Source organism: Penaeus vannamei, chromosome 6 (genome assembly GCF_042767895.1).
Source record: "Penaeus vannamei isolate JL-2024 chromosome 6, ASM4276789v1, whole genome shotgun sequence".
Taxonomy (NCBI): Eukaryota; Metazoa; Arthropoda; class Malacostraca; order Decapoda; family Penaeidae; genus Penaeus; species Penaeus vannamei.
Genome location: NC_091554.1, coordinates 43,379,664 through 43,396,649, shown reverse-complemented (window position 1 = coordinate 43,396,649; position 16,986 = coordinate 43,379,664). Strand labels below are relative to the sequence as shown.

Sequence of the window (16,986 nt, the reverse complement as noted above, 5' to 3'; positions counted from 1 at the left end):
AGAGAGAGAGAGAGAGAGAGAGAGAGAGAGAGAGAGAGAGAGAAAGTGACAAGAGACAGGTATAGAGAGAAAAAAAAAAAAAAAAAAAAAAAACGGACAAGCACAGATAACACAGAAAAGCGACCACACGAACGAGAACAAAGCTGAAAGTTCCTTCAGCAAGGAAGGAGACAGACAGAACAGAGAGAAAAAACAACAGAAAGACTGACGAGAACAAAGCTGGAGGTCCCTTCAGCAAGGAGACACCGCCAGCCAGCCAGACAGACAGACAGACAGCGGCCAAGGGAGCGGCCCCAAGGAGACGGGAAGAGGGCAACGTTTCCCAAAAGAGGAAAGGACAAGCAGGTTCCCCAACGTCAGCGGACTACCAAGAGTGCGAACAAAGTCCAAACAAGGAAGGCGGGTGACCACGGCCGCCGCTGCTGCTGCTGCTGCTTCCTCCTCCTCCTCCTCCTCTTTCTCCTTTGTTTTTTTTCTCCTACTTTTCCTTGTTTTCTTTTTCCTTCTCTTCCTCACTTCCTCCTCCTCCTCTTCCTCTTCCGCTCTCTCTCTCCTCTTCCACCTTCCTCCTTCCCCCTCCCTTTCCTCTTCTTCCTCCTCCTAATACTACTTCCTTTCCTCCTCCTCCTCTTCTTCTTCCTACCCCTCCCCTCCCCTCTCTTCTCCTCTTCCCCTCCTCCCTCTCTCTCCTCTTCCCCCTCCCTCCCTCTCTCTCTTCTTCCCCCTCCCTCCCCTCTCTCTTCTTCCTTCTCTCCTCTTCCCCCTCTCTCTCTCTCTTCTTCCTCTTCCTAACTCTTCCTAGCCCTTCCCCCCTCCTCCCTCTCTTCCCCTTCCCTCCTCCACTTCCCTCCCACCTCCCTCTCCACCCACTCGGCCACAGATAGGAGGCACCACCACCATCTCCCGCGGGCTCTCTCGGCGCTCGGATCAACTCCTATCTTCTTGAAGTTCCTCCTCGCATTACCTATCCTCTTCGCCGTAACTCGAGACCGGTGTTTACGTAAAAAAAAAAGAGATTCGCTAATAAATAAATAAAGTGGCTTTCTGAGATCCACGTTATCTCCGCTACGTCAAGTTTCAGATTCCTTATTCTCTTTTGAAAATCTAAATACGGATTCGTCTAATTTTGTGACGTTCAAATCTCTTTCTGTATCGACCCTAACATGATACGCTAAAATGGTAATGGTGAACTTTGTACATGTTTCCAACCGTGTAAAAGTTCATCTCCTAATGCGTTACCTAACTATATCTTCACATTCTCTACAGTTAAAAGAACATTTCACATTATAACACGTTACAATAAAACCTGCATACCGATATATCGCTCAGACATTGTGTAAAGAGATCACCTGTTACTCTATAAAACGAATTTCTTCAAGAACCCACAAAGACGGCATTCGTGTATAAAAGGTCTCGAGATGAAAAGCAATAACAGAAACGAAATGTCACTGCATTTCCCCCCGAAGACTAGAAAGAAAAAAAAATTAACCTCATTTCTGTCCGTTTCGTGACGCCATTGTAAACAGACCCGCCCGCTCGTTCGCCGCCAGTCACCCGCGTCTCTCCACACGAACGACTCCACGGATCCACGAAGACCGACCGCTCGTTCGGCAATCGTTTTTATTCGTGTACGACTATTCGAAGATTATTTGAGATTCATTACGTTGCCATTTTCCCCATACATGTCGGTTTCCTAAACTTGAGAATGCGAATGTATTGACGAGAGGAATAGGGGAAGGGGGAGACGCAGAGGGGAGGGAGCTAGAAAGAAAGAGAAAGACAAAACGAGAAAGAAAATAAAAAACAAAATGCGTCAACTTCAGAGAAGGAACTGACACCTGTGCTCCACGCTGACCGGCAAACTACCCCCGTCTCATGAGATAATTTCGGTCGTAAAGCGGATTTGAATCACCTTATTGTGACGCTAATTGTCGTATCGCATTTCCCTGTGCATGTCGTTTCTTCCCACTCCCCCCCCCTTCCCTCCTCATCGTCATGGGCGCGGGACAGTGAGGCGCCCATTTTTCTTTCTTTCTTTCTTTCTCTCTCTTTCTCACTCACACACACTCACACTCACACTCACACACACACACACACACACACACACACACCCCTCTAACATGGAGGGGTGGTGAGAGGGGGGGGGGAGTGGAGATGCGGAGAGAAAAGTGAAAGTAATGTCACTCTTAGGAGACGATGGCAGTTGTGAAAGCGTTTAAATAAACCGTTGATTAGCCCAATATGAATCATTTATTAAGGTGGGAGGGGAGGGGGGGGATGAAAAAAAAATTACAAACCCGCCCTGGTATTGCACATTTCCCGGCCTGAAATCATTTATGTCATTACTGTAATTGTTCCTTCTCTATCTCTTCCTCCCCCCTTCCTCCTCCCTCTCTCCCTCCTCTTCCTCCTCCTCCCTCTCTCTCTCTCCTCTCCCTCCTCCTCCCTCTCTCCCTCCCCTTCCCTCTCCACCCTCTCTCCCTCCTCTTCCCCTCTCCCCTCCTCTTCCCCCTCCCTCCCCCTCTCTCCCTCCTCTTCCCCCCTCCCCCTCTCTCCCTCCCTCCTCCCTCTCTCCTTCCTTCCCTCCTCCCCTCTCTCTCCTCTCTCCCTCCCCTTCCCCTTCCTCCCTCTCTCCCTCCCCTTCCCCCTTCCTCCCTCCTCCTCACTCTTTCCCCCCCTCCTTTCCTCCTCCCCTCCCCCTCTCTCCCCTTCCCTCCTTCCCCCTCTCTCCCTCTTCCCCTCCTCCTCCTCTTCCCTATCTCCCTCCTCCTTCCCGTCTCTCCCTCCTCCTCCCCTTCCTCCCTCTCTCCCTCCCCTTCCTTCCCCCTCCTCCTCCCCCTCTCTCCCTCCTTTCCTCCTCCTCCCCCTCTCTCCCTTCTCCCTCCTCTGAGGACGCACACGAAACCAAGTCAATAACGACGTTCGACTCGTGACGCAAATTCGGTGAAAGACGACTCGACTTACGAGGATAATGGGACGGCGCAGGTACGGACTGGCCGAGGGCGCGGCACGACCCTTGGGGCTTTATGGCTGAATGCGCGGATTATGACGAAGTACTACGGTTACTTCGACTATGATTATGATGATAATAGTAATAGTAATAATATTAGGAATATCAATAGTAATAGTAATAGTAATAATAACAATGACAAAAATACTAATACTATTAATAACAATAATTAAAACTAATAATATTAATAATAATAAATAAGTGCTAATAATGACAATAATACAAATAACGATAATAAATTATATCAATGATAATAATATCAATAATAACAATGACAATAAGAGACAATACTGGCAATAATACCAATACAAATACACATAACAATAGCAACAAACAGTAATATCTTGTTTCTTATAATAACGATAACTTTGACAACCCATTAGATAAAACCGTAGCGGCGGCGGCGCCAGCAACGACCATCAATCATCATCATAAATCTATCATGTCTCCCGGCCGCCCACGCCCATGACGCAGAAACAACCAGAGATCGGTTTACGTAAAAAATCAGCCACCACGACCATCGTATACGAGCCAACACACACACACATTAATACATATACACAAACATACATACACGCACATTAATACATATATACATACGTACATGCACGTACTAATACATATACACATACTAATTATTACATATACACATACATACGTGCACACACATCAATACATATACACATACATACATGCATACACACAGACGCAGATACAGACAGAGACAGACAGACACACACAGGATGCAAGCCGAGGTGAGGGTGAAGGGTGAAAGCTACGAAAAAGGGGGAGGGAGGCAGATATGTGGTAAGGGTGAAGGGTGACGCAGCATATGGGAGGGAGAGAGGGAGGGAGGGTGAGGTGGGGGTGGGGGGTGGAAAAGGGGCGAAGGTAGGGGGTGGCGTAAGTAAAAATAAATCTGTGCAAAGAAGTGTGACTATGGTGAATGGTGAATGGTGAATGGTGTGTGTGTGTGTGTGTGTGTGTGTGTGTGTGTGTGTGTGTGTGTGTGTGTGTGTGTGTGTGTGTGTGTGTGTGTGTGTGTGTGTGTGTGATAAAGCAAACGAAAACAAAAACATTAAGAAAAGGAGAGGAAAAGGGGGAGGGGAGAGAAGACAGAGAAAGAGAGAACGGGGGAGAAAGAAAGAAAAAGAGGAGAGAGAGAGAGAGAGAGAGAGAGAGAGAGAGAGAGAGAGAGAGAGAGAGAGAGAGAGAGAGAGAGAGAGAGAGAGAGAGAGAGAGAGAGAGAGGGAGAGAGAGAGGGAGAAGAGAGGAGAGAGAGAGGGAGAGGGAGAGGGAGGAGAGAGGGAGAGGGAGAGAGAGAGAGAGAGAGAGAGAGAGAGAGAGAGAGAGAGAGAGAGAGAGAGAAGAGAGAAGAGAGCGAGAAAGAGAGGAGCGAGAAAGAGAGCGAGAAAAGAGAGCGAAGAAGGCGAAGAGAGCGAAGAGAGCGAGAAAGAGAAGAGAGCAAGAAAGAGAAGAGAGCGAGAAAGAGAAGAGAGCGAGAAAGAGAATAGAGCGAGAAAGAGAAGAGAGCGAGAAAGAGAGAGAGAGCGAAGGAAAGGAGCGAGGAAGAGGCGAGAAAAGAGAGAGAGAGCGAGAAAGAGAGAGAGAGAGCGAGAAGAAAGAGAGAGAGAGCGAGCAGAGAGAGAGAGAGCGAGAAAGAGAGAGAGAGCGAGAAAGAGAGAGAGAGCGAAGAAGAGAGCGAGAGCGAGAAGGAGAGAGAGCGAGAAAGGAGAGAGAGAGAGCGAGAAAGAGAGAGAGAGGCGAGAGCGAGAAGGAGAGAGCGAGAAAGAGAGAGAAGAGAGCGAGAAAGAAGAGAGAGAGAGCGAGAAAGAGAGAGAAGAGAGAGCGAGAAAAGAGAAAAGAGAGAGCGAGAAAGAGAGAGAGAGAGAGCGAGAAAGAGAGAGAGAGCGAGAAAGAGAGAGAGAGAGAGCGAAAGAAGGAGAAGAGAGAGCGAAAGAGAGAGAGAGAGCGAAAGGAGAAGAAGGCGAAAAGAGAGAGAGAGAGCGAGAAAGAGAGAGAGAGCGAGAAAGAGAGGAGAGAGCGAGAAAGAGAGAAGAGAGAGCGAGAAGAGAGAGAGAGAGCGAAAGAAGAGAGAAGAGCGAGAAAGAGAGAAGGCGAGAGAGAGCGAAGAGAGAAGAGAGCGGAGAAAAGAGAGAGAGAGCGAAAGAGAGAGAGCGAGAGCGAGAAGAGAGAGAGCGAGAAAAGGAGAAGAGCGAAGGAAGACGAGAAAGAGAGAGCGAAAAGGAGAGAGAGCGAAGAGAGAGAGAAGAGCGAAGAAAAGAAGCGAGAGAAGAGTGGATGTGAAGAGCGAAAGGCCAGAGGGTTGAGGACTGTGCAAGAGCCGAGGTGATCATGCAACTCCCCAAGAAAAACGCAAGTGCATGCAACGTGGCACAAACGCGGCAATGGATGGGGCATGAAGAACCAAAACGGGACAAGGGTAGAGGCAAACATTTTTTTTTTCCCAAAAACAATGACACGAAGAGTTAATTCCCGAGTTAACATCCGAATTAAAAAAAATAGTATATAATAGGAATAAATAATAAAAAGGTAAAATTCCCCCATTGACAGCCGCCACGGCCTTAGAGACAACGGGGGAAAAAGGAAAAAAAAAGTAGGATCCAGAAAAATTTAATTCTCCGAAAAATCAGCCAAGACATTGCATAAGCACACGATGTGGTAGCGAGAGGAGGAGGGGAAGGAGGAGGGGGGTTGGGGGTGAGGGGAAGGTGGAGCAATATGGGGAGGGGGGAGGGGGTCTGCTAGAGGTCATCCGGGGTCTGGGAGGCCTGGTTGCAACACACCCTTGATTTCAAGTTGCGAGTTAACATACACACAAATACACAAACACACACACACACAAATATATATATATATATATTATATATATATATATATATATATATATATATATATATATATATATATATATATATATATATATATATAGACATACAAACAAGCATTCTTATCAAAACACACAAGTACACACACACACATATACAGACACATACATATACATACACACGCAAATATATGCATACACACAAATACATATAAAACACACACACACACACACACACACACACACACACACACACACACACACACACACACACACAAAACAATTGCACAGGCCTGCAGACCAACAGTGAAGCAAGACTGGGTCGTGGCGAAGTTGACCTGTATCAGCAACACGACTTCACGCGGCAGAGGGGTCAGGGGGTGATAATGGGGGAGGGGGAGGGGGTGATAATGGGGAAGGGAGAGAATGAAAAAAAAATAATAATGGGTGAAGTGACGGTCAAGGTTTTTTACACACACACACACACACACACACACACACACACACACACACACACACACACACACACACATACACTTATATATATAGTATCTCTCTCCTATTCTTTCACCAACAATCCTTTACATGAATCGTTAATTACCTCCGTCTGATATACCGATTAATATTAGCACAATGGAATAAGGATGACCATGATGGTGAATATTAAACGATAACGTTAATATTCATACGTCTTCCTATTCGCTGCTAACCATATAAACTATACAATCATTAGCATATTGCCTGAAACGGTTAACTGGGACACGTGTGTTATGAAACCACAATTCCTTACAGCACTCGTGAGGAGAAATCAAGAAGAGAGAAGGAGGAGGAATAAGAGGAGGAGGAGGAATAAGAAGAGGAGGAATAAGAAGAGGAAGAGGAAGAGAAAGAGGAGTAGTAGTAAAGGGAGAAGAGAAAACAAGAAAGGTGACGAATAGTGATAAAACACGAAAAGACAAAAATTTAAAAAATGGAAAAAAAATAATAATCAGAATGAAAAGTTTAGCAAGAAGAAGAATACACACTATGCAAGAACAACTTTTTCTCGCATCAGAACTAGTCAGCGTACACACTGCACAGCCCGCAGCCTTCTTCACAGTTACAAACGTGTGTCGAGCTTGGCCCTCCATCCTGTCCTAATCTCCCTTTTATTCTCCCTTCGTATGTTATTTATAGACCAGTTCTTCGGTCAAATTAAAGACCAGTTCTCTTGGTTTGTGTTCTGATTCTCTAATGGTTTTAAGGTCATCCCATCATATCAAAATAAGGCTACATAAAACCTACAAGCATCCCTTAAGGTTTTTGTTTGGTCTCTCATCGATTCCAACGTCAAGTGACATTCCATCACTGCTAAAATTTATGAATCAAAAAGACCTATCTAGACTCGCTTTCCCACCCCTGGGACTGGCAGTAGACAGCCAGACAGACAGACATCATTACTAAACACTGATATTTTCTCCGCCACGCACCGAATGATTAGACGTAATTCCATTGATAAATGAGCACTTATCCAATCACGTGGAACTACGGTGTCAACTCGCGAGAAATCTTAATCGGAACCTGAGCAGGTGCCACACGGCGCTCTGAATAATCTCTGAATGAGTGTTAAATATTGAACACTTACGCTTATATTCACACACACACACACACACACACACAATTTCGAGAATAAAAAAATCTTGGAAATAGGAGGAGGGAATTTACAGGAATCTAGAGATGAATCTATGGAGTCTGGAAATTAGAAGGAGAATGAAATAGCTTAAGCATACAGACCGACATAATTATACAGAAAAGAGCGTAAGAGGCAGAAAGACCGCGATGGAGGAAATCTTAAAACCCAGCGCACGCACAAACAGACACAGATCAGCACAAACTGGTCAAGGTGTTGCAGCTGACAGAGCGAGGCACTGATGTACTGCTGAACAGAGCATCGAGGCATAAAGAGCCGGGTGATTTATCTCCATACCCACTTTATGTGCCACTTTACGTCAACGCCAAAGCTGATTACGGAAGGCTACGGCCCCGCAAACACATCCATCCACACGCAGGCCATTCACAAACACACATGCGAAACACATTAGTACACAGCTGTTTTCCGTCCTCCGCAGAACGTTTTCACATAGCCATACCCACGACGCGCCGTGCCTATGAATGTCAAGACCCTGTCCGACTTACCTGAAGGTGCATTTGGTGACCCTGGGGAAGATGCGCGTCATGGGGTCAACTCTGTTCTCGGGGTCCATGTCGGGGAAGTTGATGACCTCAGTGCCATAGGTCATGAAGGTGCCGTCCAAGAAGAAGTCGGTGAAGTAGATGTTGCCGACGACCACCACCAGGCACAGCGCCTCGCACAGGAAGAACCTGCCGGAGTTAATGGAAGGAGGTGAAGAAAATATAACGATGAGAACGCCACTAATTGCGATCACAACAGATGCTACCGCCGCTGATGATCGTACCACCAATAACATTCTAAAAATAAATAAATAAAATAGAGATATTTATAAGGCAAGGGGTTCAAGTCGTCTCGTTAAAAGGCCCTTCCGTAAATCCAAACAACTCGCATCACCAACCAGAACACGCCATCAAAGAGCGCAATATCGATGGGCGTCACGTAATGCGCCCTAAAAGAATATTCATAACGACACGCGATATCTGCCTTGCCAATGTAACCTATAAGTCGGCCCCGTAAACATTCCCTTAAAAGAACAACGCTGCTTTTGAGGCGCGAGTAAAGGCCGTTGCAGAGGTATGTGATCGCCGCCTCGCGCTCTCCGCATAGCAATTCACCCTCGAAGAAAGTCTGGCGCGAGGTCTGCCTTCGAGTGGAACGGGGAATGGGTTATAATCACACCGGCCGATGGAGTAAATACAGGCGGTGTTGACATAGCGTCCGCCGCGGCTCTCACCTGCGGCCAGCGCTACCTGCCGCCAGCCGCACCTGCTTCCCTAACGCTGCTGGATCATCCTTCGAAGCTGAGCAACAATCGTGAACTAAAAATAAAGCTAAGAAGTAAAAAGTATAAGATCTAAAAACATGTTATCTCGAAAATCTGTAATGATACAGCTGGATCTTGGTACCAAACCTTCGCCAGAAATTATTTTAAAAAATGGTAACTCGTTATCATAACAACCAAGACTACTGCACGGTAACAGCTTTCCTTTTACTACTTCGCTCAGCTGTAGAAACAACAACACCGACAGCACAAACCCCATTCTCCATCCCTGACTAGCCTAGAACTTCCCTCCCCGTCCCCGACTAGCCTAGAACCTCCCCAACTAGTATTCTAACCATACCCAAAATTTCGCAAGGAAAGCACGCCTGCTTCAAAAGGCCTGTCAGCTGATATTTCAATACATCCAACACTCCATTTACACAAGAGAAAACACACGAAACTTCGAAGGGACACGAATCAAAGAAACGGTTATGGAGAAAAAGGAAAAAAAAACGGAAAAAAATTAAAAATACCCGCGCTAGACACCCAAAAACTAGCACAATACACCAGGAACAAACGGACACCATCCCAAACTGCGTGACTGAGGGACTAATCAAAGCTGACACGCTGTAATTAGGTAGTTCATGTGTCGTCATCTAGAACTGGCAGCTCTACCCCTCCCCTCCCCTCCCCCCTCTTTGCTCTCAATTTTACAGCGTTCGAAGTGAAATAAGAACCTCCTCTTCTTCCCCCTCTTTCTCTTTGGAGGTGATGTCAAGATGCAGGAGATAAATATGGGGAAAGAAGAGGAAAGTGGAGTAGAGTGCGAGTGGGTGGGTGAACGGAGAAAGACAAGAGCGGAGGGACAGAGGGAAAAAGGGGGAAAAGGGGAAAAGGAGAGGGAGAGAGGAAAGGAGAAAAAGAGAGGGAGAGATGGAGGAAAAGAGAAAAGGAGAGGGAGAGATGGAGGAAAAGAGAAAAGGAGAGGTAGAGATGGAGGAAAAGAGAAAAGGAAAGGGAGAGATGGAGGAAAAGAGAAAAGGAGAGGGAGAGATGGAGGAAAAGAGAAAAGGAGAGGGAGAGATGGAGGAAGAAGGGAAAAGGAGAGGGAGGAGAAGAAAAGGGAAAAAGGAAAAGGAGAGGGAGGAAAAGGGAAAAGGAGAGGGAGGAAAAGGGAAAAGGGAGAGGGAGGAAAAGGGAAAAGGAAAGAGGGAAGAAAAGGGAAAAGGAGAGGGAAGAAAAGGGAAAAGGAGAGGGAAGAAAAGGGAAAAGGGAAAAGGGAGGAAGGGAGAAAAACAGAAAAGGGGAAGGGAGAGGGAGGAAAAGGGAAAAGGGAAAAGAGAGAGGGCGAGATGGAGGAAAAGGGAAAAGGAGAGAGGGCGAGATGGAGGAAGAAGGGAAAAGGAGAGGGAGATGGAGGAGAAGGAAAAAGGAGAGGGAGAGATGGAGGAAAAGGGAAAAGGAGAGATGAAGGGAGAGGATGAGATGGAGAGGTAGTGTGAAGGAGGAAGGGAGAGGTAGTGTGAAGGAGGAAGGGAGAGAGACGAGAAGGGGAAGGCAGAGAAAATACGACCTGGGATAGGAATACATTCTCACGACGCTAACAATCTGGGACTACACTCCAACACTTCCAATATTGTACAAACCAGTCCACAAAACCGGCCTACATTCCGATACTATTGTACACGTTATATCTAACCTATACATACCGCAAACCCCGTCCTCCCATTCCATAAGTGCCATTTGGGTCATCATAACAAGCCGATCGGACAAACCACCAATTTCGGACAAACCGCCCATTTCGCAACCTAGCAGAAGGAATAATATGCATTAACCATGACAACCCGATGAGACAATAACAAGGTTCCGGAAAGAATGGAAATTAGGAGAGATTTCAACGCCGCTCAGGTGGTGATACTTCCCCTTTTAGTACAAGAGGACGACGCAAACAACACACACGTCACTGAGTCGCATGGAAAGTCCCTCTCTCCAGAAAAACAACAAAGAGACGGAAAATTACAAGAAGCAAACGTAGTCCCAGCTCTCCCGGGTGAATTACACGGGGCTATTTTGCATGCCTTGTCCGACCGGAGGCGAGCGACGAGAAATCAATCGGATAAACTCAGGATTCGAAGCGGAGAAGAATTAATAAATCCGAGAACAATTCACAACTTGGAACCTTGTTCGGCGGTCGTTCAAATTCAGGGAACGTACGCAAGGACTGTATTTTTATCAATTTGTTTTAGAATACGAGAAACGAACACGCGCAAAAAAACGGAGGGGAACATGTGCGGCTTATGTCGTGACAGAGCACATTCTAACGCGCCGCTGTCCTCCCCGACCTAAACACAGCTTCCTTGCATCACACCTCCACCTGTTCTGTTCCCTTCCCCCTTCTATTTTTAAATACCCATTACCAGAATCATATGTTTACACCTCAACTCGAAAACCTAACAGGAATACCCTCAACTCCTCGCAACATCTAAAAAAAATAAAGAAAAAAAAAATCCACCTCTCTTCCCTCCGTCATAGTTCGTCCTTGACGTCCCTCTCGCTCTCCCTCACTGCAGGCTGTCCCCGCGGTGGCCAGGAGCCAAGACAGTGCGATGTCCAAGCGGCCTACTCACCGCCGCCACAACCGGTCCCTGGCCAACGCCCGGACAGGTCTCCTAAGACACTGATACAACTACATCCAGGAAGTGTACGGATAAAACTTTTATTTTCATAATCAGCTGAGGCTTTGAGATCCCGGTGTTCGGGAGTAACGTTGCGGGATAGTAATATATACATATATATAGGAGAGAGAGAGGGGGAGGGGAAGAGAGGGAAGGAGAGGGGGAGGGGAAGAGAGGGAAGGAGAGGGGGAGGGGAAGAGAGGGAAGGAGAGGGGGAGGGGAAGAGAGGGGAAGGAGAGGGGGAGGGAAGAGAGGGAAGGGAGAGGGGGAGGAGGGAAGGAGAGGGAAGGAGAGGGGGAGGGGAAGAGAGGGAAGGAGGAGGGGGAGGGGAAGAGAGGGAAGGAGAGGGGGAGGGAGAGAGAGGGGAAGGGAGAGGAAGGAGAGGGAGGGAGATGGGGTGGGGAGGGGAGAGAAAGGGATGGGTGTGGGGAGGGGAGAGAAAGGGAGATGGGGTGTGGGAGGGGAGAGAAAGGGAGATGGGGGTGGGGAAGGGAGAGAAAGGGAGATGGGGTGGGGAGGGGAGAGAAAGGGAGATGGGGTGGGGAGGGGGGAGAGAGAAAGGGAGATGGGAACAGTGGGGAGGGGAGAGAAAGGAAGATGGGGTGGGGAGGGGAGAGAAAGGGGAGATGGGGTGGGGGAGAGAGAGAAAGGGAGATGGGGAGGGGAGGGGGGAGAGAGAAAGGGAGATGGGGAGGGGAGAGAGAGAAAGGGAGATGGGGAGGGGGTAGATAGAGAGGGAGAGAAAGAGGGAGAGGGGGAGAGAAAGACGGAGGGGGAGAAAAAGAGGGAGAGGGGGAGCGAAAGAGAGAACGACAGAATTAAAGAGGAAACGACAGAAAGAGCCAACAAGTAAAATATAAAAGCTAATCCACATACAAGCGTACCAGCGTGACCAAGGCTACCGCACGCCTGACTCATTGTGAGAGTGACCAGAGTTCGCATCCCGGCCACCTGGTGATCGTCTTGCCCAGATGTACCACTGTGGAGGTCACCGTGGCGGTATGGGATGCTGCTACACATACGCATAGGCCTGCATGTTGTAAAGAGCTTCAATGAGGTTGATAGCGATGAGAAGAGAGGATAAAGGGAGTGTGTGGGTGAAAAAGGGAGATAATGCAGCGATTAAAAAAAGAGAGAAAGGGAGAAAAGTATAACTGAGAACAAAGAAAAAGAAAATATGAAAAAGATAAGGATATGTGGCTTCATCCCTGAGTGAAGTAGACAGACGCCTCACCCGAGCCACTGGCGGTTTTCGAATCTAGGCCTATCACAAGTTTATCTCCAAGGGGAACTTTCTGGTCAATTCTACCTTGGTCTAAGTAAATAGATATTCCTAAGAACAAGATAACGATAAGGCTCTCGACATGCGAAAATAGTCGGCTAAATCCATGAAACCCAGAAAACGGGGTAGGCTAGTACAAGTGTCCCCCCAGCTTCTAAATAATTATTTTAAGATACTAAAATTGAAATAAAGATAAAAGTTTGAGCAGATTTACCCTCCTCTACCTCGAGAGTCCGACCAAGCGACCATTGGGTCTAATAAATGAAGGACCTACTGATAGTGCGGTAGGTTCCGCCAGTCTTATTGGCTAAGGGGGAGGGGCTACAAGTGTGGCTGGCTCTCCTGGTATAAATAATAAGCTCACAAAAAGGCCTATGACTTATATAACCCGGGTTGTTGACAGAAGTGTAATTAGGCATCTGTGGAAACGGCGGTTAGATCACTCGTGGGGCCCCGCTATTTTTTTTTTTTTTATTATTACTCGTAAGGGCCTCCTATATTTCTTGGTATCTTTTTTTTTTATTATATATTGGCGTCGTTTGCGGGGGGGGAGGGAGAGAGGGAGAGGAGGAGAGGGAGGGAGGTAGGGAGGGAGGGAGGGAGGAACAGAGGGAGAGAGGGAGGGGAGAGAGAGAGAGAGAGAGAGGGGGAGGGAGAGGGGATGGGAGAGAGAGAGTGGGAGGGAGGGAGGGAGGGGAGAGAGAGAGACTGAGGGTAAATGAGAGAGAGAGAGAGAGAGAGAGAGAGAGAGCGAGAGAGAGAGAGAGAGAGAGAGAGAGAGAAAGAGAGAGAGGGGGAAGAGTGAGAATGAGAAGAGAAAGAGAAAGAGAAAGAGAAAGAGTGTGTATGTGCCCAGTCTTCCATCCGAAATTTGGGCGGTGATAAATCCCCCCGCCCCCCCCCCCTCCCCACAGCCACTCCACTGGTTACTATGGAAAGCAAACTAGTCCTGAGATAACGAAACTAACCTGGGAAACAGATGTAGGCAAACATCCCTGTTCTAAATTGTTAGGCGATAATTCAAATACGATACATTATAATCTAATGTCTCAATCTTAGAAATTTTAAATGTGTTTAGTACTTAACTATCATTCATATTCTAGAAACCAGTGGATCTCCAACTAAATGTATGCGAGTTTTCAAAAACAAATTAACGGTTTCTCTCTATCTCCAAGAGCGCCTTTGAGTAAGTGTGAATGGGGGGAGAAGAGAAAAGGGGGGAGAGGGAGAGAGCGTGAATGTGAGGGTGTGTGCATCCGAGGTTTCTTCTGTCTAGTAGGAAATATATCCTTCCTAAGTGTGGTCATATGAGATCTGCAACTCGCGACTGTATTCAGAACTAAGTTCGATAGAATGCATCTATAAAATACAGAAAGCTTATACATCCAAGCAGCAACTAATGTAATACAAGGTCGGTGTTACGCGTACGTCAGCCATACCCGATTTCTCGCGGTTAGCCGTACGGCACAGAAATGTATATGCACTTACCAACGTTATTACCAGGTGATAAGCACGAACCTAACATAAACTAAATGAGTTTTATCATCTCGTGTTGAAACGCCGCCATCTTGTTTGTTTCGCCACGCATGCGCAGGACACCAATCTGGGGCTTTTCTGTCGTACTCGTAGTCAGTTCCATAATATAAATGCAACAACTATACATCATTTCATGACCAAAACGTTGCTCCTCTTGGACAGCGGCGACATCAAGTAGTTCTGAAAATTTATGCAATTTAACACTAACTTGACAAGATTTCTCCACTGGCGTAACAAGATAAATCAGGTTCGCTTTAGCTTGTTACAAAACAACGCCTTCACAACATCAAAATACGTAAAAGTTTTGTAGAACATGACTACCTCGCCTTGGTTTCGGAATAATGACACTTAAACATCGCTATTATGAAGCCGTCTCCAAGATCCCTTCAATTATGCAGCATTTCCAACTACACAGGTTACACACGTCGCTTACTAGCCGTGGTCCTCCTTACCAGGACTGCATTTGAAGGCCTCTCAGTAAAATACTATAAATAAACAGAATATTTCAAATAACTGATCCAGACCGCGCGATGGCAAAATCCGAAATGATTCGGAGACTTGGCGGGCTTGCCGTCGTGGAAGCAGCAAAAGGAGAAATAATTATTACCATCCCCGACAACCCTTTCATTCCAAAGCGTCTTGACAACACCAAATAACCAAGTGTCCAGATCATCTTGCCATTACTGCTTCCGGCGTTCTCGTGTTTGGCCTTTTCTTCAGCGTTCATTGATCCTGCAAACTTCTTTTTTTACGTTGCTAATATTACATCAGCCGTAGTGGTTGAGCTGGAATCCTGCGACTAAAAAATGCCGGTCAATGACAAAGCCGCGTTCAGGTTAGGGTTTCGACGCCGTAGATTCCTCGAGGCGTAACCGCAAACCCTGTCTCTCTGGTAAATGCAACTCATTCTCCTGGTTTTAGCGTTGATCCCTTATGCTGGTGGTTTATTATCTACTACGGTGAACAAGACAGTACAAGACGTACGATTCTTATGCATAAAAACCCTCAACTACCTTGACAACGATCACTGTGGCTGTCTACGTGACCGAATCCCAACACTGAGCGGTTGTCGAATCCCGCTCATTATATTGTTGAAATTATACCATTCTCGTATGCCATTTCTCCTTCCCCTTTCTGGGTTGCTTGCCATTATAACTGTCGAAAGGTTATACTCCTCACCTGGTTTGTGGTGGTGAATAGATGCCTCGTATAATTAATTCAAATCAATCAGAGCCAACTACAGACATGCGGAATTCCCTTCCAAAGGGAAAATATACATGCATTTCCTTCTACAATCAATATATTAACGATATGCAACATTAAAAAATTATCAATTTATAAGTAGTCACCCTGCTTTACCTTATAGCCCAGTTCATGTGCATGTGGAGGTGCTTGATCATGTACTGCGACAAGATCTTGTGCTTCTTGTGCCTCTGGCTGTCATCAAGCGTGAGTTTGTCGAGGCCAGCAAGGATGGTGGTGAAGAGCCCGCCTTCCATGTTTTTCCAAAGGTACCTCGGGATGTAAAACATGATCGCCTGGAGTACTAGGACGAAAGGCACCCACTGGTAGTAAGCGTGGTATTTGATCTCATCCTCGTCGTCGTGACTGCCCACGCCCGGGTATGCCACGCCGTCGCCGAGGGGCGCGTCCCAGTGCCTCGGCACGCTGAAGGTGGACATGATGAAGCAAAAGGTGTTGAGGACATTGCCTGGCACTGCTTTCGAAATGCACTGGATAGGATTGCCTATGTACTCACGCGCCGTGACTAAGGCACTGGATATGAGGAACACCACAAATGTCACTCGGTAATGCAAGTGAAACACTGCATTGTCCACCTGAGCATTGTGTTTCTTTAAGATCTTTGCCGCTGCTACGTACTTCAACATGATGGCGGCCTAATGCGTGTAGGTTACCGACTTTCAAGCACAAAGCACTGATGGAAACGTCATTCACACGCGTCCGAGAATCCACTGTCCGGATCTCTATATTCCACTAGTTGAGATAATTCGACGGGGAACTTCACTCAACCTCTTAACCGGAAAGAAGCTCCCGAGTTAGAGAAACCTAACTGCGAGTCCACATGAAGTCAGGATGGCGAGCAAGTCCACCCTCCCCGTCCAACAGTTCGCGAGCCACTGCGAGCCTCGGGTAACTCGGGTCCTACAGCTGACGAAACACAAACTACTCCACTCCGGCTGCCAACTAGTATTAACGCCAACGACAGCGCCACACTCTATCCCTTCTCGTTATCGGTTTTAATTCACGGATTCGCTGTTTTGTGAATTGACTAATTATATGATACTCGTAAGTTATGGGTACTGCAGTCAGCATGGATATTTTTTCTAATTAACTTGATCAAACATACACGGAAACGCGACGACACGAGGAATCCCAATTTAAAGTTCAGGACAAAAAGAAACTGAAAAACGGAGAGAAGGAAATAATTCATCATGAAAATAAGGATGTATTATTAGCAATGCAAATTTCTCAGTGCGTTAGAATCTCAGCAAAAAAATCTTACTGACTGACAACTGAATGCTCTTACACCAGGATTCCACTACATGCGTGAGTCACGCTCTGACATTGACTTGTTAGTATTATTACTTGATAACTTAGCAACAAACTGCGCATATGGCAACAGTAATTTTGTAAAGATCGCACTCGGTTTCCCATATGCTTGGGTATACATGCGTCACGTA

At 46.7% G+C, this 16,986-nt stretch overlaps 1 protein-coding gene across 1 annotated transcript in view; it reads right to left on the bottom strand.

Annotated features, from left to right (window-relative positions):
* Positions 1-16,470, bottom strand: part of LOC113810444 (innexin inx2) — a 34,977-nt gene extending 18,507 nt beyond the window's left edge. The window contains exons 1-2 of the mRNA XM_070123040.1: positions 15,644-16,470; positions 8,034-8,219 (exon numbers count right to left, since the gene is read on the bottom strand). Of these exons, the coding sequence (XP_069979141.1) occupies positions 8,034-8,219; positions 15,644-16,173 (716 nt within the window). The 5' untranslated portion in view covers positions 16,174-16,470. The remainder of the gene's footprint in view (positions 1-8,033; positions 8,220-15,643) is intronic.
* Between the last annotated feature and the right edge of the window lie 516 nt (positions 16,471-16,986).